The following is a 21,247-nucleotide window of genomic DNA, read 5'->3' as shown; positions in this document are numbered from 1 at the left end:
CTTGCAAAGACTTCTGTAATGGAATAAATGTAATGGAACTTTGAGAAGTTAACTATGAATTTCACATCAGAGTTCTACATACCAAAGCAAGAAACTTCTTATTTTGATCAATCACATTAGAAAGACAATCATTTCATCAAAGAAACTTTCACCAAATCCACTGACAATTGATGTTCTTCATTAATCTGCTAACAGAACTATGGTTAATATAAGCTTCTACCTGTTATCCTATCAACATATCTATTTTTTGACCCAGAAAAATTGTCCTAGATTGTAAAAGAAAAGTTCTGGCAGTTTCATTCATTCTAGAGTCAGCCCTTCTTCGTGACCTAGCAAGGACACTAGCTGTGATTGTAATTTTGCAATTTGGATATTAGGTATCATACAGCTTCCACTGCTATAGTATTTGAGCATCCCATTTATCTAGTTTGCTTCTTTAGCTTGCTTCTCTTTCCAATAACTCTATGAAATAGAGGATTTCTATGTCAGACATAATTCTCATCACTTTAACTCATCCATCCTTCAAAACGATCAGTGGGCCAACTCACTCCTGAGCTAGACAACTAGTTTCTTCCAGAAAATATCCAGACAGGACAGTCCCAAAAGGACAAAACCATGCCAAGTTTCTCTCAGGGTAGTTCTTTAACCCTACCCAAAAGTCAGAACTCATTCACACAAATGACTCTAAATATATTCATGTCACTCCCAGCAGCCGCAGTTTGGTCCCTCAGCATCATGTCATGAAAACATTCATCTGGCAGACAGTTATGTTATTATTTCCAGTTCTTTGAACTGAAAAAAAAAAAAAGTTTCATTGTCACAAGAGAAGCAGGGCAATTAAGTGTTTCTCAATGCAGAGTGGACATGGCTACTTTAATCCACAGGATGCTAGTCTGGAGCAGCAAGGATATGAGCCAGTCCATGTTCACTAGTCTCTCCTTGCACGGTCCACAAACACACATACGTAGCTGAATTTAGGTATAAGGTTCAGGCCCACCAAGATTTTAGGCATCTAACTCCCAGTGATCTGTTCTGAACCTAGATGACTTGATCTAATACAAGAAGACTGTAAGAAAGCAAAGAATTAAACCAAGGTCTCCTAAACTTTAAGTGACCTTCCTGAGTGCTAGATCATCTTTCATTTTTTTACTAGTCAAAGGGCTGTCTATAAGGAATTTTACATAAATGAAGGGTGCATATCCCACACACACGACTGAACTGTCATAACACCAATCCCACTTTCAGTTAGAATTTTTAACTTTTGTGCTGAAGTTGTTTTGCCATAATTAGTCAGCAAAGGGATTTTAAATTATTATTTTATATCAAAAATACAAAGAAAAATATGCTAACATAATTTTTCAGCTGATCCTCTGCCAACACAACTAAGTATAAAGATGAAAACAGACTAAAAAGTCAGGTACAACTGAGAAGAAGCCCAGACCTGCAAATCAGTGATATGACTTTGCAAAAGTAACTATTTACTCAAGTTTCACCTCTGTTATATGGTGAAGAGTAAAATTAACTTGCCTACCTCAGTGTGATGCTGTGAGGATTAATTGGATGAGACATGTCAAGCATTATACTACACGCTGTCTTGTTGCAGCTTGTTTTCTTCTCCTAATAAAAGTGAATCAAAGACTTTAGTCTCTCCTGGAATCTCCAGATAGACTGTTTTATGAATTTAAAGATAATTCCTTTCACAGTGTCAATTTTTCTACCTCAAACTGCATCTAAAATAACACTCTTTTACATCATTATTTCTCAGCATATGCATGGCTTAAAATATATGTATCAACAGGGCATAATGGTGTATATTTGAACTTTAAATATTAAATCTTAAATCTGCTCCTTTCAAAATATTTGCTTATTGATAACAACTATAAATCCATCCCAGCAAAATGTTAGTCATGATACATGCTGCTTCCTTTCAAAACCCACGAGATTTTTTTTTCTTCAGTGGAGAGGGCAAGGAAGAGTTTTACAAGTGCAGTGTTACTGCTTTCCAAACTATATTACAATGACTGGTTTCCTATGACAAAAAGTTGCCTAAACTACTATTGTGTCTCAAAATTATTTGTTCCCTATCAAAAAAATATATCTTTCCTACATTTGACAAACTCAGTCCTTAAATTGTTTGGCATAGCCAGCAATATTGTCATTCACTCAGATCTTTAACACTTTCTACAAAATGACTACTGAAGCATGCATCTGTTGGGTGTTCGTACAGACCATAGTTATCAAGGATTCCAAAGTGCATGTTATCAGCTGCTATAAAAGGGCTATGAAATCTGTCATCCTTTGTGCACCGAATGTGAAACTAAATAAGCTTCAGCAAATACAGCAGTGGCAGCTAGGGTCACAGAAGCAGAGATTATACCTTCTGATTAGGTCTTTTCACAGAGTATCAGAAATTTAAACTGATACATAGAGATTAAAGGTAGATCTTACTTTCATTTTGTGAAGGCAAAATTCTCATACTCTGTGCCAGAAGATGCCTTTGATATACATATACTGGCATACAATTTTAAACAGAAAGTGGGATTTTAAATTTACAGAAGATACAAAATGCAAAGTTACAATTCCTGCAGTAATCATGACTTAAGTTTCTATAGGCTCAGTCCTGCAAGGTTCTGTACTGTGGTTACACTTCAATAAGGAAGTGAAACGTCAGCAATCTCACTCATTTCAAAGGATCTACATTTAATTTAAGCAACTTGCTTAAGTATTTCACTTAAAAGGAAATCACTAAGGAGATCCAGACCCTTATGTGTAAAGAAAGCATCAGTCATATGTAGGGTTAAGGTCACAAAAAATCTTCCTTACAAACCACACATACAATCATTTAGAACTTTGTGATATTACCAGATTTAGTGAATATCCCTCCAAGTGCTCAATTATTTGTATTATATGTAGCCACGTTTTGGGTACAAGAAATGGTTAAAAAAAAATAATAATCAACACTTCTTTTCTACTGCTTACATTCAAAGCAGGTTTGAGTAGAAAAATGAAAATGTTTTCCATTAAAAACAAGAAGTGGGAATTTAGTAATGTAAGATAGCTCTGAAAACAGACTTCAGAAAAATAACTTGCTGTTCACATAAAACCTGTCTGACAGTGTTTTGACACATCTCATCAGAGGTGGAGATTTTGCATCATTTTTGCTCAAACTCCAGATAAAGTAGCTGCATAATAAAGGCTCACAGATTGAAGGAAAATGCCTGCAAACTGTCTGAAAGATGAGCAGAACAGAAACTGCTCTGAGGCATGATATCATCCTTCAGGCTACAGAGATGCACTTTCCCAATTTCATTTCTGCACCTTAGTTGCTGCTAAAGTTCAAAGCTAAGAAGGTCTCCTTCCCGCAGGACTGCCTAGAGAAGACAACAATCTGAAGGTGATACAGGGCCATTCTGCTCCCTGAGTATTAGAGCTACCTAACACACTGCATGTCACATCTCAGGTGGCAGGGTAAAACCATGCAGCTCCCTTTCATCACTGTGGCAGAATATCAAGATAGAAAATGTATTAGCGTTCTTAATTTTCTGTTAAAATAAGGTTATATTTAACTACTTCACACTCTGCACTGTGCCTAAAAACTGTGTTGAGAAAGTTTTTCTCCTTTAAATTCTAGTTAATTTCTAAGTAGCAAGACAATATGAGACTATAACATTTCCTTGTTCAGCTATTCTAGAATACTAATGTCAAACTCTGCATAGAAGTTATGTAATGATTAATGGTAACTCATCAAGGAAGAGAAGTCATTTTAGCATCTGCTCCTTTAAGATAAAAAAGGCTGGGACAAAAGAAAACTTCAGAAAAGCCCCTCTGTGAAAACTTGGCTGGAGTTGTTTTATTTCATCTGATTTAGCAATAAAACCAAATCCAAGGACAGTTAAAAAATGGACCATACTGTATACGTGTGCTTGAAAGGGCCAAGAGTTATGCACTAAGTTGTGCCCAAACTTGGCAAGACTAATCACTGAAAACAAAATATTAATCAGGTAGCTGATGATGAAGTTGTCAATACATATAACACATCAAGTAGTTTTAAAATGTGCCCCAAAATTTGCAGACACATTATAATAGGCTGTATTATGGGACCAGTATTGTAGGACTCAAGTTTTTGATATTACAACTCATACAGGAGAAGCTAAAGAATACACAGATGACTTAAGCATGGCTGCTGAGTATTTAACAGTGACCTTAATGTTCTCCTTACAAAAGAAAAAAGAAATAACATGTACACAAAGTGTGCTATAGGGTAAATCACCAGCTTATCAAAAGTAGTAATGTCTTTTACATATTTTAAGAATCTTCAGCTCAGCTGGTATTGCAACCAAGAAATTCCTGCCTCTGAGCCCACTTTCTTTACAATAACATCACTTTCTACATGGCATATGTGATATTGTAGATAATATTGACAGTGCTCAACTCCACATCTCAGCATAGTAATTTACTGCCTAGAGTCCAACAATGAGAAGAGGCTTTTTGTACCAGAGAGAGTACACATGTCAGTTTAGCCTCTCACAAAGATGTTAAAACCAGAGGCCCTAATCCGATAAGGATGTGGGTATCTGTAATTTTTAAGCTTGTGAACAAATTTGTGATACTCAGTTCCTTGGGTCTTTTTAAAAGCTAGGTGTGAGAAAAACACACAAAAGTAGAGAGGGAGGATAAGGGTAATGGCAAGAAGATCACATAACTACAATTAATTCAAGAAACTGGACAGTCTTAGTGGTTCCAGGTCACTGTAACTATAGAAGCAAATTTACATATGTGAATATGAACAAACTCCACTGATATTCAGTCACCCATTATTAATTCAGAATTTCTGGGAGCCTTCCTGGTAAAAGAACCTTTTGAAGAGGAAAGTATAGTAGGAAAGTGACTTTATGGTGAATCAACAGATTATTTAGGCAGAAGACATAACACGAGTGCAAGTTTAAGGGAGCAGAATTGTGCTTGCTTTGAAAAATATAACCTGTTTTCTATCTGCAGACCTGAGGTGGCATTTAGTTATTCATTTCAAAAGAAGGTGGGCTGCACCAGTCTTTATTTGAACACACGTTCATTATATTGCATCCAAGACTTTTTGTGAAAGCTAACTAACAATTTTCCATTCAACCTTTTAAATTGCATTAAATGCTTCAATAGGAGCAAATGTGATGGATTTACCTCATCAAAAATGTAACAAATTCTACGAAACCCAAGCTGACCCAGCTGTTCAATAGTCTGTGTACTGAACAGAGCAGTCCATCCAACATCATCATTCCTTTCATTTTGAGCAAAGTCTGACCTCTATGCATAACCAAAACAAAAGACCAAGTGGCTAGTAAGACAAATCTGGATTTCAGGTGGTAGTAGCAGAATGATGCCCTTGTTCATTTTTCGGTTTGGTTTTGGTTGGGTTTTTTTGTAAAGAATAACTCATTGTGCTTATTTAATTTGGGTTTTTTTCAACAGGTCTGCCAGTTAGAACTCAGTCCCATAGCCTGAGCTGAATGTATTACTAGGGCATACACCCCTTCCTCAGGCAATTACAGGGTAGAAAGTAAATCCAAAGTCAGTTATCAAGATTTTATCTTCTCATTTACAAACACCTGGAAATTAGGAATTACAACATAATGGTGGGGCAGTAATAATTTTATGGTTATGTAGGGAGTGAAAATTATACTGTTTTGTGGTCTACAACTTGGTATGTTCATTCTTAGAGTAGTGCCAAGAGCTCTATTAAACTCAGAGATCAGTGCTAATACTCAAATCCAAAATCTTATAAACCATAAAGATGGGAAACAAATATATTAAGCCCTCAAGCTCTAATCCTAGGGAGTCTTGAGATATCAGATCTAAAATCCACCTTGTCAAGCATGTCCTCACGCTTCATAAATCTCTACAGGAAAGTAATCTGAAGTCCACTGAATTCAGCAGTAAAATTCTTTCTGTTAGTTTCAGTGGGTTTTGGATAGGGCTCCAAGAAAACAAAACTCAATGGGAGCTACACGACAGCATCCAGAGTATCATTTTCCAATGGTATAAATCATTAATCTATGACTCCTGAAGTTCCTGAGATACCAGTTTATGTTGAAATCAAAATGTAGGGTGGGAGGGAATAGGTACATGGGTCAAGGGACAGAAAGCAGAATAATACGATTTCAAAACATAATCATGATTGGGGAAGAACAGCACAAATAGTGTTAGAGCCCACGAACTTTCCTGGCAGCAGTAATCAGAGTGATATTCTAATGGCTGCTATACGTGCAGGGCAATAAAAGCCTATAATTCTGTTGTGTTGCATAAATACTAGAACTGTTCTCTCTCCAACTTTTTTGGTAATTCAAGCACAAATTCCTTAAAATTTTAACACTTGATAAACCACATGAATTAAGAAGAACAGAATTTAATAACTTGCAGTGTTACACAGTGCGTGCATAGAAGCTGTAAACCTGAGAACACACACAGTAAGCATTTTCCAACAATATAGTTCTACGATTAAAGCAAAGGTCTTCTTAGAGTTGCAACACTCTTAAGTTGTGAAACAGGAGCAATTTGTTTAAGTGACAAATGAAAACAGCTTACCTAATCCTTATTAGAAGATCATATCAGTTAAGGAAAAAAAATTAAAGTCTTAAAATGAAAAAGCCCACCTTACAAAAAAAAAGGTGTGAAGCAACATTTTCATGATATTTGTATTCAAACATGGCAGAAACTGGGAGTCTAAACAACACTACCAAGGTAATTACACTGGCTTTCTTCTATACAGATATGAATTTAAGTAAGTTTTTAAATAAGAACACTCACCTCAGAGCCGTAACTGGCAGTTCTGTATTTTAGGACAGTTAGTCACATCTTACCATTTAGCATTCAAATAATCTGTAATTTTTTTAAATAGGACTTACATTGTTTTCGCATCTCTTTAAGTTGATCCTTAAAATACATATATTTTTCATTCTCCTGCAAATCTGAGTCACTGTTCTTGCTCTCCAGTGCAGTAAATTTTTCTTTTACCAATTTTTTTAAATCTGGTATATTTTCTGGTTTTTCTCGTTTTATCTGTAAGGAATAAGTAACAGAATATTATTAATTATGACACATTTTAATGCAAAGCAAAAGACATCAAGCAAAAATTCATTAACATAATCTCAGTTTCTTTTGACTACAGTTAGGTTTCCTGCTCTGAAGCCATAACATCCAGGTAATTATTTCAGCAAAAGTAACTGAAATGTAGAGATTAACTTCTCAGTGTCATTTAACTCAGTTGCTGTATACAGGGTATTTCTCACACTAGCCATAGGGAAAACTGAACCTTGCTGTCAAATTGACTTCTATGACTGGTAAAAGTCAACATGTTAACAACAACCAGCACAACACTGAACGTGAATGAAACCAAAGAATAAGACTCTGTCCAAAAAGTGAGAAGATGACTGAAAACCAGAAATAACCTTTTTAAGAATTTTCTAAAACCCTCCACTCTTCTTACCATTTTTGACTCAGCTTTACAGAAGTTTATAAACTACATGCATGATTATCATGATAACACCAGCAAAAGCAGTCCAGATAGTTAACGTAAAAGGAAACCACCTCAATTTATTCCTGCTGTTTGAACAAGAAGCATTGTGCTGTACAGGCAGGCAAAAACACAGTTTCTTGAAAAGCACTTGCTTACAGTAATTGCATCTGGAATGGTCTGAAGAATAAATGACTATAAATAAAAGGGAAGTCATCACATGGGCAATATCAAGATATTCCAAGGATTCTAAAAGGACTTTGAGAACCCCCCAGAAGCCAAAGAAATAATAAATGTTCTTGTAAAAATGGACTTTGCAGATATATTAAATGCTATGTAGCCATGAAAACTTTACTTTTAATCAAAGCAAAGCAATCCATAGTAGTATTATTTCTTCCAAGAGTAAAGCCAGTCTGGCACATATGCATTAGACAGATGCAAGTTGTGGCAAGAAGAAAAATAAGAAAAAAACACACAATGCCATGTGATAGCATGCAGTTTTCAAAGCACCTGGAGATAAAAGATCACCTACCACAACATCTAACTGTGAATGGGAAAGAGTCAGGAATACCTTGGTACCAAAGGAGCACAGTGACTATGAAAGGCCAGCAGCATGTCATCACAGATGCTCAGACTTCTGCATAAAGCCAAGCAGTAGTGTACAGTCCTTACCCTATGAAACTTGACCAAAGGAGCAAAGGAAAACAGAACATCCTGTGCCCAGGACACTGGGGCAATCGTATGATCAAATGATTTGCCCGTGTTAGTGTCACACAAACCTGCTGCAAAAGAAGGCATATCACAACCAAAACCAACATTGTTCAGTACTCATCTGGAGAAGAAACTTGGCCATCAGGTGTATGTTCCTATCAGAAAAGCAGTTACTGAACCAAAATACATTTAAAATTCAACATGTTATATTGATTTGATTCGGACAACATGTATTGCAAACATACTCTTTTCTTCAACAACTCCATCAGGCTGTTTTTACAGACATTCTCTCCCTAACATAAAAATAGCGTACAAACACAGGACCACATGCACAAGCATAGCCCATCACTAAGACCTGCCCTCACCACGAATGAGAGCACTATGGCCAGACACCATGCAGAAGATCTAGCTATGTACTAAAAAAAAAAACAAACCCAAAGTGCTTCTAAGTTTCCAACAGCCACACAAAGAGTAAAAGAAATTATGTAGACATTCATTACAAACATCCATCTGTAGCAAAGACAATGTCAATAATCTTTTCCTCTCCACAGGAACTATGTTACACATTGATATAGTTACATCAGGCTCTTTTCATCTTTTTCTTGACTGGTGGAAGATTTGAGTACAGAAATTCACCAACATAGCATCTTCAATCATACCCTCAGAGTGAGAGGTGAAGAGAAGGGCACAGTCAATGTTAGTTCAAATAGTTGTTCTCTCAACTCCAACTTCCAGAATTAAAGGACTTTACACATATGGGCAGAAAAAGAGCATGAACTGTAACTTATACTGTTATGTTAGCAAAAAGAACAGATGTTTGAGAAACTGCATTAAATGCACATGAATAAGCTTTGCCCCTGCCACTGTGGAGCTACAAAAATTAGAATGTAGACATCTGTACTAACCTCAAGAGAACAATTATACAAAACCATCCCTTGGCTATGTAACCATAATCATACAGCTTGCTGCCATATATCTAACAAAATAAGAGCTAGCATGCTATTTACTAAAGGCAACATGAACAATTCCACCAGTTATCAAGACAAAAAAAAAAAAGGCTTTCACAACAGTTATATTCCCCATAGCAATATATTATGTTGTGAGGATAGGCCAGGAATGCAGCACATATGACATCTCATCAGACAACCATCTAATATAGAAACCTATAGAGTCAGATAAGAGAGATGCTCAAAGAATGCTCTTTCCTGTAGTTTTAATTTCTTTCACGTTTACAGTTTGAATTCAGTTTCTGTTCACCTCCAGACTATTGCTTTCATTAAAATGATTAGTAGAGACACCATTCCTGACCACGCTCAGTACTGTACCTTCACATGCTATTACTGAAATGCCAGGTAGACCTTCTGGAAGGTCAACATATCACACGTGAATAATAAGGCATGTCCACCCACTATAATAACAAGTAAATATATTTGCTCTGAACCAGCAAATTCTCTTTTGTGCTACATATCCTATTCCATGAAGAGGGTTGAGAATGGTCCAACCCAACAACATAACTGTAAACAAATGAAAGAAAATATGACATCAGTCCTAGTTGCTCATGGTGGGACAGAATTGCAACTTATATACTTAAATACTGCATCAGCACAACACCCTTACCGGTACATTACAATTTTCTTCAGTTCTCAGCACCCGCTCCTACTCCACAGATCCATGATGTACGTAGTGATGATGAGATCAGCACAAGAAAATGTATGAGGATAATACAAACATAGGATATGGCTAAGGGACAGGGTAAATTATCAATATTCAGAGCAACAAGCTGGGGTCATACTTCTTTTTGGTCTCAGCAGCATATCACTAGCAAACCTGAAGCCACTGGCATTGTTCAATTTGTCAGTAAAAGTTACTTCACATGGGAACCCTGAAAGACATGTTAAGCAAACGACTGTTGGTTTAGTAGCACTGTCAGCCAAAACCAGCATGCTAAGTAACACCTTGCAGTCATTAGTCAATCCATTGAGAGTTACATTGATTTTGAAATGGGGTGGAGGCATACACACCCTACAAAGCATCCTGGAAATGACATACAACTATGAACTGGGAGTGTTCTGGACATATGGTGAAAAGAAGTATCAGTCACAACAGCTTGTTTACAGCAATAGAAAAAGCAAAAGCATCTGCTGTGACAGTCCCATAGCAGCGAAGAACCACATGGGTGTTTACACAGGAGCTCAGCAGTAAGAGGGAGAACAGACATGTTATACATGATAATTAATGGTACTCCATACATGATCTACCAGCAGTGCTGATAAGAAAACACATTTAGAAACACTAAAAAAATAATTGTTTAGAAAAACGTAGCTGTGGTTTACCTATCAAAATATAGATTTGCTCATGGCAACATACCACACCACCTGGTCACAGCTGATATGTGCAAAGAGGTTACTGCACTTGATGGGCAACGCTTATGAAATACTTGACCTCTGCCAATATCTGTCTGTAAGGATGAGCCTTCCTTTTGTGCATTCTTTCACTGGTAGTGTGTCTATTACATGCATAAACTTTTAGACTATGCCTCCAAAAATCATATTTTTTGAAAGGCCAGCTTGCACAGTGCAAGATAACGGTAAACTCCGGGTATTCTAAGGGGCAGTCTGGAGAATTTTTATTTCATCAATTACCATAACCACCAAACAGGAAATAAATTATTCTGTTCCAGATCAATTCCAGAACCAGTGAGGTCAAAGGTACCATAGACTAAAATTGGACCAGCTTGCAGTATTAGTCTACATACAAGGATCAGTGTCTAAAAAGTCACTAATTAGAATAATTGCATGCAGTATTGCAGCATTTAGTCCTCTGTCCTTCCCAGTATTATGTCCCAAACCACTTTACAAACATTAAAGAATTTAGCCTCAAAAGCCCATTGTGACATATGTACCATCAACTGTATTTTACAAATGGGGAGACTGTGGCATGAAGAGATTAATAAATTGGCCTAAGGTTGCACAGGGAGACTGTGGCAGAAACAAGAATAAATCAATCCCAGTTCTGTGCTTTGAGCACAAAGCCACCCTTTTACCTTCTCCTTTAGCTGAGGGAAAGTTCAAATTAACATGTGTATTTAGTTCACTCTCTACAAAGAGGCCTAAACCAGTTTGTGGCTGCTTGGCAAACTTTGTGATAAAAAAGAGCAGGATTCTGTATACCACAAAAATGCTCCACTGGACTTTGCATTGCCGCGGTTCAGCATGTGACACTCCACAGTTATTTTTTAGCCTTTTCTTTCTTCTCTCTCTAGCACAGAAGTCCTTTAGCGCATATTTTTAATCCTGTCACTGTTTCTAGATACTCTTTCTCAGGGCTATTGTTTATGTCTCTTGGGTTTTGGGCATATGCCAGTGCCATCCATTCTATTTCTCAGAAATTTCTTGCTGTACCTGAACCATGTTGAGCTTTCCTCAAAGCAGTGACGCAAACTGCAGAACTATCTTTCCAAAGAATTCGGAACTCTCACCTTAATCTCTTTCAAACCACACAATATTTGTTCTCTGTAATTTAATCCCTACAAAATATGGAATTTTAAATCTTAATTTATGGATATTATCAGCATTTGGTATTCGTGAGGTAAAGAAACATTCCAGCTTGCTAATGTCCTTTTTAATGACCAAGTCAGCTAACATGGCAGAATTTCTTCATTTTTCAGATTCTTTGTTGTTTCAAGGGAGGGTGATTAGTCACTCAGTGCTAAGAAGCTCAGAGGTATGTAGTTACCTAGATATTTATATCCTTTTGGAACAACCCAAAAAAGGATGCACTGATGTGTCCAGCTAACTAAATTCATAGTAATTTAGACAGTGTTTACACTACAGCCATGTGTCTGTGCATATGCTTATGGAACACTGATAGCAGCCTGCATCTTTTGAAGAAAAACAGTATCTTAGAGCTCCTGCTGGGACAGAATTTATCTCTGTGAATTTGACATTGTAAAGGAACTCAGTCAAGATTTTTCACAGACAACTTCAGGTACTTTCCAGGACTTGGAGGGACTAGCCTAAGGCATCCTAAGACCTGGTTTTCAGAATGTAAGTATCTCACACTTTCTGAAGTGACATCACTTTAAAATGTCTGACACAGACATGGACATATCTAAAACTACTTATTTCAGAGAACAAATGCCAAGAATTGGTTGGCTATAGCAATAAGTACAGATGCTGTCAAAAGAGCCTCTCTCAGCATCTTCATCAGATAAAAATAACTATTCTTCTTTTATTTACAACTGCTGTGAAACAAATTCAGCCAAAAATGCACATCATATTTCTTTCTTCTTTAACATTTTCTACATCCTATTATTTCATCCTTACCTCACTAAATAATTTATTATTACAAATATGCAGCCTTTCAACACGCACATTTATTTTACCTCAGGGTAAGTCAAAGTTTGCTGTGATTATTTATTATAACCAATTTTTTTTTTTTCACTGAGAGGGAAAATAACATGGGAGCTAAGTAAATTTGTGGGTTGAGTCACCCATACACTTTGTGAATCATGTGAGAACCAACTCTAAGTGAGTCACCACTGTAACTGAATCAGGCTGCAAAATTTCATCTCAACTTAAACAGTCATTTATTATTCTTCAATGGCTGGATTCAAACCCTTAGCAAATATCAGATCATTTGTTGATGCACAAATAAAACACAGCTCTTGGAAACAGCTGCAAGGGCAGTCAAAAGGGATATCATCATTCAGCAGCAGGAGCTGCACTAGTTTGAACACAGCTCTGCTGCAGTCAGAATTGCCTAAGGGCCCACATCTGATTCAGGAGATTCAACACCTCTATACATCATGGCTGCAGGGCTGGGACTCTGGTTGAGCAACACCTTCGCAGACAATTGTGAAATGCCAAAAGAGGCATATTTATAAGGGCTGACCCATACTTATGACACATACTGCCTATTAAACTGGGCCAACACAACAGAAAATGACTGTCAGCACATTTCAAATATTCCAAAACTCTGCCAGAGTAACAGTCTGCAGGTGAAGCAGGGTTGCCATGGTTCAAAAGCAGCATGCAATATGGTGGTTGTAGCTAAGGTGTTCCCTATAATAAAATTGCTAGTACCTTCCACACTGTCTTTTCCCTGCTTTGAATGCAGCTGGAGATGTTTAACCTTTATAAAGAAAGAAAGCACAGAAGAGCACACACTGCTTCCATGTACGCTGGGGTATATCCAAACGAGCTCTTCACAAGTCATGGTGCATTGGAGTCACTTGGGTAAGGCTAGAAATGGACCTTGGCTTTGTTTTCTTTCTCCTGTTTAGAAAGGAACTATATATACAGAGTGGGATTAAAGTAAATGAGCACCAGGTGAAGAAACAAAATTGCCTGGGCCTAAATGCAAAGTTTACAGCCTGAACAGCATTTCTTGGGGTTCCCATCTGTTAGAAGTTTCACCTCAAGCAAAATGCTTTACTCTGCACATGTTTTAACAGAAAAAAAAAATGCTCTTTGTATTTTCCCCACTTACCTACTATGGTAGAGATCAGACCATGAACATCTTTTTGTCTTTCACCAAGACCCCTTGTGCACTGCTTTGAAAAGTGTCAAAAAAGAAGCAATTAAAGGGGATCCTACTGAAATACCACTATTGAAACTACTTGCTACCAATAGTGTAACACCAGCTCATAAAGACAGCAATAAATGTGAGCATTAGCAGTGAGGTTTTCCCAAGGTACCAAAGTGAAGAAAGTTAATGGATATTTAGCACCTTAATCCCTTCAGCATTTCTGAAATCCCAACTGCTTGTGGTTTGCTGTGAGGGTTGGACTGAATTTTCTTAATGATTTCAGCCAAACAGAAGTCTGTCTTCATCTTGTTTCTCTGTAGTTTTTCAATATATGAAGTATGTGCAGAAGCACAAATTAAGGCCTGTAACAGCAAAAATAACTATTCTTATAAAAATGTTGCTTTGTTTTAACAGCATGTTAGAAACTGCGAGGCAGATGGTGCATCTGTTTTAGCAAGGTTGATTCAGCAAATGCATCAGGCTGTTGAACCAGTTTATCAAGCTGCTGATTAATTCACGTATTTAGAAAATACATTAACATGGATATTAGAGCTTTTTTTTTTCCTTTAATATCCCACTCAGATTGATGGGAATTTAGACATTGATTTCAGTGGGAGCAGAAGGCCGCCCTAAGGTGATTTCAGATTAACAACTTGTTTACTCTTGTATGGCTCTGCCTGGTTGACTGAGATCACTAAAACCCATGTTTTCCATAGTGTGGAAATAAAGGGCTAAATCCTAAACCAAGTACAATTCAGTGTTATCTTCAACAGCTCCTACAAAACACTGTTGATTTATGCCAGCTGTGAAGCTGATCCCTGTTTAAATACGAAGTGTGACTTATCCTTTGGTGACCTGCATACAGCATGTATTGTTAAAATCAGATGATTTTCCAGAGGGATATTTTCCAAATTCCTTAGGTATACCTCCAGTAAAATTCAAGCAGACTTTTTTTATTTTTACTTTTCTCATTTTTTTAGATTCATCTGATGAAATTATTGTCCTCAAAAAGTTCTTCAGCACTGACAGCATTTCTTCTTCATACTCTCCAAACAGCAATGTGAGTCATATTGTCATTTTTCATCAAGACTAAATGTAACCTTTACACTTTTGGGAAACAGCAATAAGATTTCTTAAGTACAGACTCATGCTTTATTTGAATTGACATTAGTTGAAAAACATATATCCTGGCTGACACAGGCTAGACTCTCCGAATTAATAGATCTATATTAATACATGGCTCAAGATGGCAATACTTCCATCAGGGTCTGCTCCACAGCACTAAGCAGAAAAAAAAAAAAAAAGTGCAACTGCAGCATGCCCCCCTCAATTTCCTTATAAACTGGGAGTACCTACCTTCCTAACACTGCAGTAGGTAAAATACACCTCACCTTTATGACAGTCCCAGTCTGTGCCATGTCAGAATTGCCTTTTATTTTGCACTTTACTGTGAATGCCTTAGATACAAGTTTCTCCCTTGAGCCTTTTCACATATCATATTCTTCAATCATTATTAGTGATGCATTCTTATCCAGCTTCCTATTAGGACAGCCCTCAGTAGAGTTATTAGCCACTAAATCCCAGGTCTGTCTGCTATATTTATCCTTCTTTATTCACCAGGATATCTCAGTTCCCTAGTTCTTATAGGCTCCCTGCAGGCAGTATATCATCTGACAGAGGATGATATTTTCAACAGCAATTCTTTTCCTCCTCTTTGCTATAGGTCCCATCTTTGTTATTTATGCTGTTTCAGCAACACCTCAGAAGCAGAACTGTATCAGAAAATTAACATTCAAAGGGCCTTTGTTCCTAGTATGCTAGATTAAGCTGCTTATACATTCCTCTATAGTCACCAATTTTTGCAGACAATATGTGCTGTGTAACAGCCTGGATTAATCTTGACTACATCACTACCCTACACATCCTCTCCACCGACTTTCCAGAATCCTTGAAGTCTATCCACACCTTTCCTGTTATCTGTCATCAGAGCACCAAGAGGCTGATTCTTGCCAGTAGATAGCTGAGGACGCCAGTCCCCAACACTCTACCTGTTTGATTTTCAAAACAAATGCATTCACACTGTCTCCTGGTTCTGCAGTCAGAAAGCTCCTCATTAACATTTGGGCATATATCTTTAAATCCTTCTTCAAAATCTTTGTTCAAAAACATCTTCCTTTATTATGATGCCCACAGAGCCCTTCACAACTGTCTGACAGTTTCTATGCTACGACAGCTGTGTCCTGCATGACTCAACCCAACTTTCCGATTCCACAGCATCTTTTTTTATACAGAGCCTCACAAAACTGGGTCCTGAGAAATTTGTAAAAACCTGAGCAGCTTTTTTATTATAGGTCATTACATTAACTTACACACTGTAGCTCAAAATCAGCTTGCTTCATACTCTCCACATTAAAAGAAACCTGAAAAACTGTGAACAATATAATAAACTGTAATTAAACAAAATACTAGCAATAGTAATACCTAACTGTAAGGTGGATATGGGAGGCAATCTGATAGCTGACTGTAGTATAGGAAGTGCACAAGAAGAGTTTTAAAAAATTCAGAGACATTTGTTTTGCAACTCTCTTGCAATTTATATGTAATGCCTTTTTTAAAACATAAATTATCAATCCAGGTTTAAAATTGTGACTAGAAATGAAATCGTATTTCAACTCTCCAGCCCATACAGACTCCCCTGTTACACATAAGCCCTTGATTTTTACATGTTATTGGAAGCAATTAAAATACTTTATTTTCAAAGTTTTTAAATAGTTCTAGTTAAAATAACAATTTCTGTAAATGAGAATGGTCTGTGACAACAGTATTAGTTTACTCATGCATGCAAAATATGACAATAGAGTGAGAAGAAACGGAAAAAATGAGAGTCCCCAACTTAAAAAGTTAAAAGGCTGAAGGAGGTGCTTCTGAGAGTCTGCCTGCATGGCAACAGGAAAAAAACCAACTCAAAACATAAGAATTCCTAAAAGGAGTACTCTTCACATATTCTGTTGAGATACTGTTTGTAAAAGCAAAATATATTGAAAATCTTAGCCTCAAATTTAAATACACTTTTCTTACAATTGCCTTGGCTGACAATCCGAGGTTCTATAGTAGAAATGTTGTTTGTCTCTAAGAACTTACACAGGAAGTCAAACCATTATGAGTTTGGCCATAATACTGAAAAAACTCAGTATTTCTTTGACTATCAAAACCATTCCCATTATGCTGGCTGGCAATCCCAGAAATCTGATGTTGTCCATGACTAGAAACTGCCACTTACTGTGATTTAAAAGCATAAAAAAGAAGTAATTTTCTTCTAAAATTATCACTCTACACATGCAAGTATTTCCCTTCTGTTATTTTCAAACTCAATAGATGCATTTTTTTCTTGTTCCTCAGTTTCTGCAATGCTATCAAATTTGTCTCCCCAAATTCTTTCAGGCTGCTAGCATAAACCCTATGCCAGCCAAGTCTCTTGATCACACCTTCCCTGCCATTTGAACTTCTCCCTGCATCTTCCTGAATTTACGCTTCTAGATCTTACATTTAGTACTGGTTTTGAACTTGCCCTTCCTCTTTCTCATATTCCTTTGCTTTCTCTTTTTCAGCTTCTTTTGAAGCTCATTTCATCACCATTCATCACAACTTTTCAGTATCAAACTTTCCCTCTTATAACTCTTATCAAACTCGCTTTTCCTTCATTTCTCTAACTCATTCACTGTATATCACATGCTAAACTGATTCCTCTCTCATTACTAGCCCTAATTATGGGATGCCTCCATTCTTCCTTTTATATATTACATTCTCACCAAACACCAGTTCCTGAGTCACTGGCAAAAGATTTAGGGAGCAGAAAGAGCAAATGGCTGCCTCCCCTACACTCACGGGTCAGCAGTCTCACAGGAACGGTACGTTGTGCTGATCCCTTAACAGGGTGTTGTTAGTACATGCTCTCCCAAGGGCACCCACTGGTACCTAGGAATATTTTGTCCAGACAGTGCTACTGCTGTGCACTTCCCTCAACTCTCAGTGACCTCCTTAAGTCACCTCATTATAAAGTGAAAATACACCATCCAAAGTGGAATACTGTAACTCACCATAAGTAACTAAATCTTCTAATTGCATCTCACACTTCAACAGGGATCTTCTCTATATGTCACAGCAAAATACTTAAATTTGACTTGACACTACACTGTAGCTATTCATAATCAGCTGAAATTTCAGTTACTTCCAGCTGATCACTTACTATTTCGGCCAGTTCCTGCAGATTAACTATTATCAATCCCCATCATGATTACTCTTTTTAGTTTTTGTCTTCTTCCATGCAATATACAGTCACACGTTAACAATTCTTGCTTCATGAGTTTCTCTTCTCCACCAGTCTCACCAGCACACTCTCTTATCCAAGGGACTTAAGTTTTGCCAGCATACACAGCTCATCTCTATAAAATATAGGGCAGTTGATACCTGCCCTTGTTTCTCAAGTTCATGACATACTCCTGTGAGGAGCAATGAGGACTCTCATATTGTTAAATAAAATACTACATGCAAAAGAACACAAGAACAGGACAAGCAACTCCCTGAGGAAGTTATGGATTACAATCAGTAATCAGATGGATCATTAACTGGTCAACCGTTTCATTGTTCACATGACAGAGAAAATGAGATATGTCTACTGCAAAGTTGGATAACAAAACTGAAAAAAAAGAACACCCAACTCACTGGCAGAAGAAAAAAAACCTCTATTGCAGAGTCACTAACTCAAAATTGAATAATTAAAACTCCCACTTCAGAAGCTGGTGCTTTGAAGTGGAACTGCAAATCTCTATTTGCATATTAGAAACAATTGTGTCGATTTCCATGCTCCATCTGGGCAAGAGATTGCAGATGAGGATGACAAGGCTCTGAATTAGGACAAATCAAATGGATGCGGACTCATGAAATCCTGTTGAGATAATTATGAGTCTCTCAAGATGATGTAATTAGTATATTAGCATGGTTTCCTCCTTTAGCAGTAAATACATTTTAACAATATGTAATGTCTTTATGTCTGCTATTTATTATGTCAGCTCTGCTGAAAGTCCTTTGCACCCTTCTGTTCCAAGTCCCTACTTTGTGGCAGACAACTAGATGCACAAAAAGACTTAAGTTGTAGCAAATATGCAAATTGTAGCACTTAAGCTTTAGAGATCTTGCTACCTAAAGTAATCCTCTCCCTAAATTAGACAGACAGACTTTTTTATAAAATGGATGCAGAAAGCTAATGTCAAAAAAACAGGAATCACAAAAGCCAACTATCTAAGCAAAGGTTGTCTAAGAGATAGGGAGGGAGTCCTTTTCCTCTAATGGCAATGGGTGCCTCCACCACAAACCCTCTCCAGTCAGTTGCTTAAGCCAGACAAATCCTTCCTCATAAACAATGATGAGAGAAATCCACATACTATCAGATTTAATATCTCAGTGGCTGAAACAGTCATCAGTAAGGTGAGTGACCTGTTTTCAAATCTCTGCTCATCCCATAATAGTTGTCCTAGCCCATAGGCTATTGGGTATTCAGGGGTAAGACATCTCGATCTTTCCTGTTTGAAGTTGTTCCACTTTGTATAACTAATTAAAAGATAATTGGAGCAAGTACTTGAACCTGACTCTCCCACATCCCAGGTTATTGCCTAACCATTCAGCTGTGGATTCAGTCTCTCATTTTGTTTCTGCAAGGTTCTTAAATCATGTAGGCACTTTTGAAAATTCTATTCTCTGTATTTTACATATGAATATTCACAGAGCAGAAAGTCACATTAATCTCAGAATTACCACTACAAATATCTTTTATTCTTCTCATGCATAGTACCAGCTCTCTTGTTCAATGGTGAAAGCTAGGTGTTGTGTTTGTTGGGGGTGTGGGGGTGTGTGTCTTTTCCAAACCTTTTGTCACAATACAACCCATTTGTACAAGTACAAAACCAATTTTTCTGTGGTTCTTAGTTTTGATTCCTTGCTCTTGGAGAAGGCAATGAGAAGCCTCAAACAGTATTCATAGATAGCATAATAAAGGGATATTGGTCTTTCACAATGATTGATGATCGTTCTTTGGATTCTAAAAATATGGTATGGGCTTCAGAAAGCACATGATGTGATGAACAGCTCTCTGCCTTAAAGAGCTTGCAAAGTGAATGATGGACCTGGCACACAAGCAAAGACACAATATAAACCACAGATCGGGAGAAACACAGATTACAAATCCATGATAATGAAGCACAAGTGAAAGCTTGTAAGGTATTTCAAAATAAGGACAGCCTGGTATAACAGGCATTTGTTCAAGGACTATAAGGACATCATGAGCTGATAAGAGAAAGATAGCAGACTAGGGAAGAAGTAGTTCAAGAAGCAGTACACATGACAAAGTAATTCAAGGAAGGCTGTTCAACTGGTCTACACAAGCAATAAATGTTTACATTTATTATACAGTTATCCTGGTATAAAACTTGCAGATCCTTTTATTTCATTTCAGCTTACATGTCCTATATGAGAGTTTAACAAAATAAAAGAAAACCCCACCCCCCAAAAAAGGAAAAATTATAAAAAAACCCTGATACAACTATCTAAGTTCTGTCACTGGCAAAACCTTCCCATCAACAAAGACTTAGTTTCAAAATGTGAAATAACTGCAGTCTGAGAAGAGGGAAAATTTTAGAAATGTTTGGTGAACAGTGGCTTAGGAAAATTAAGAGTCCAACAGCAGTATTGTGAAATGTTAAATGCAACAACATTACACAGTAAGTAGGGGAAGATGTGATTCAAAAAACCAAAATTTTGGCTGTGTAAAAACACACTGGCTCATTTATGGTTTCCAGAAAGGTTTTTGAGATAACAGCATTCTGTTAGTTTTCAGCTTACAGGAGTTCTTCCCCATAGCAGAGGCTTGTGGTGATATAATACAGGCACAAACCAACTCCCAGAACAAAAGGTTAAAGTCTTTTATAATATTTAATTTCTGTAGAGATTTAACTGTTTAGATAGGTCATTACAAAACAAAATGACTCAGTATAGATGTAATTCAGGTATACCAAAATGCATTAGTCATTCAATAAAACAGACACTGAGGACTTACTAAAAATACTTTACAGAAGAAAATAACAACATATATTTACTTTTACTGAATGGTTGTTGTGGACAGCACATAAAACCAAATCCTGCATAAATCACCCTCATTTGCCTATCCCAAAACTAGGACTGCTAGTCCTAGTCCTAAAGCAGCATGGCTAACTCATGCAGTCTCCAGGCCTGGTTCTGAACAGCAGTGCAAGAGGAAGCAATGTGTGATGTGATCACAAGGCAAGGCAAAGCAAACAGGGCAAGGAACTAACTAACTAACCAGCAGCATGAGGAGCTCCCTGCCAGGTGGGAGTCTCACTGGAGACACAGGTAACTTACATCAGCTTCCTACTCATCTAGAGATGAAATGGTGTTCCTCAGGGAACACCAGCAACAAGGAGACCTGCTATC

At 37.2% G+C, this 21,247-nt stretch overlaps 1 protein-coding gene across 2 annotated transcripts in view; it reads right to left on the bottom strand.

Annotated features, from left to right (window-relative positions):
• NSMCE2 (NSE2 (MMS21) homolog, SMC5-SMC6 complex SUMO ligase) overlaps window positions 1-21,247 on the bottom strand; it is a 127,705-nt gene that overhangs the window by 61,572 nt on the left and 44,886 nt on the right. For both annotated transcript variants that reach the window (XM_026843121.1, XM_026843120.1), the window contains one exon: window positions 6,897-7,050. In XM_026843121.1, the coding sequence (XP_026698922.1) occupies window positions 6,897-7,050 (154 nt within the window). The remainder of the gene's footprint in view (window positions 1-6,896; window positions 7,051-21,247) is intronic.

The sequence above is a fragment of the Athene cunicularia genome (assembly GCF_003259725.1).
Source record: "Athene cunicularia isolate RWA chromosome 2 unlocalized genomic scaffold, athCun1 chr2_part1, whole genome shotgun sequence".
Taxonomy (NCBI): Eukaryota; Metazoa; Chordata; class Aves; order Strigiformes; family Strigidae; genus Athene; species Athene cunicularia.
This window is presented reverse-complemented; position numbering and strand designations above follow the sequence as displayed.